The sequence below is a fragment of the Salvelinus sp. IW2-2015 genome, unplaced genomic scaffold, assembly GCF_002910315.2.
Source record: "Salvelinus sp. IW2-2015 unplaced genomic scaffold, ASM291031v2 Un_scaffold3527, whole genome shotgun sequence".
Taxonomy (NCBI): domain Eukaryota; kingdom Metazoa; phylum Chordata; class Actinopteri; order Salmoniformes; family Salmonidae; genus Salvelinus; species Salvelinus sp. IW2-2015.
In genome coordinates, this window is record NW_019944807.1 from 19,890 (window position 1) to 20,538 (window position 649).

General features: G+C 47.5%; 1 protein-coding gene across 1 annotated transcript in view; it reads right to left on the reverse strand.

Annotated features, from left to right (window-relative positions):
* LOC112076036 (EMILIN-2) overlaps positions 1–649 on the reverse strand; it is a gene marked incomplete at its 3' end in the record, with an annotated part of 25,165 nt that overhangs the window by 19,507 nt on the left and 5,009 nt on the right. Inside the window, exon 2 of the mRNA XM_024142929.2 lies at positions 135–260. Coding sequence (XP_023998697.2) covers positions 135–260 — 126 coding nt within the window. The remainder of the gene's footprint in view (positions 1–134; positions 261–649) is intronic.

Genomic DNA, 649 nt, shown 5'->3' on the forward strand with positions numbered 1-649 from the left:
TCCTCCACCCATCTCTCTCTCCCATCCCTCTCTGTCATTCCATTCTCTCTGTCCTCCACCCATCCCTCTCTCCCATACCTCTCTGTCATCCCTCTCTCTGTCCTCCACCCATACCTCTCTCCAGGGAAACTTACATCACTTGTTGCTCACAGTCTGGGTCATGGTTTGGGCACGGTGCCACCTCAGGCTCCACAAAGCTCTCCACATTCCCCTGGACGGTACAGCTCACGTTCTTATGGACCACATATGCACACCAGTTCCTAGAGGGGGAGGAGAGAGAGAGATGTGTAAGCAACATATGGTAACCAATCATCAGGCAACAATTCCAACCCTTCCAGGCTTGAGAAAAAAGATACAAATAGTCTCTTGTCTGATAGAAACAGTTGAGAAATAAGATACAAATAGTCTCTTGTCTGATAGAAACAGTTGAGAAAGAAGAGAGAGAAATAAAAGTCAGCATCTGTGTGGATCGTTTAGCTGTAGCTGACTGGGGCAGATAACCAACCTATCACATTACAGGGTGACTGGGGCAGATAACCAACCTATCACATTACAGGGTGACTGGGGCAGATAACCAACATAACGTGATGGTTGGTTATTTGTGTACCAGTCCATCCCTGTATGTGATAGGTTGGTTATTGCCCCGTCC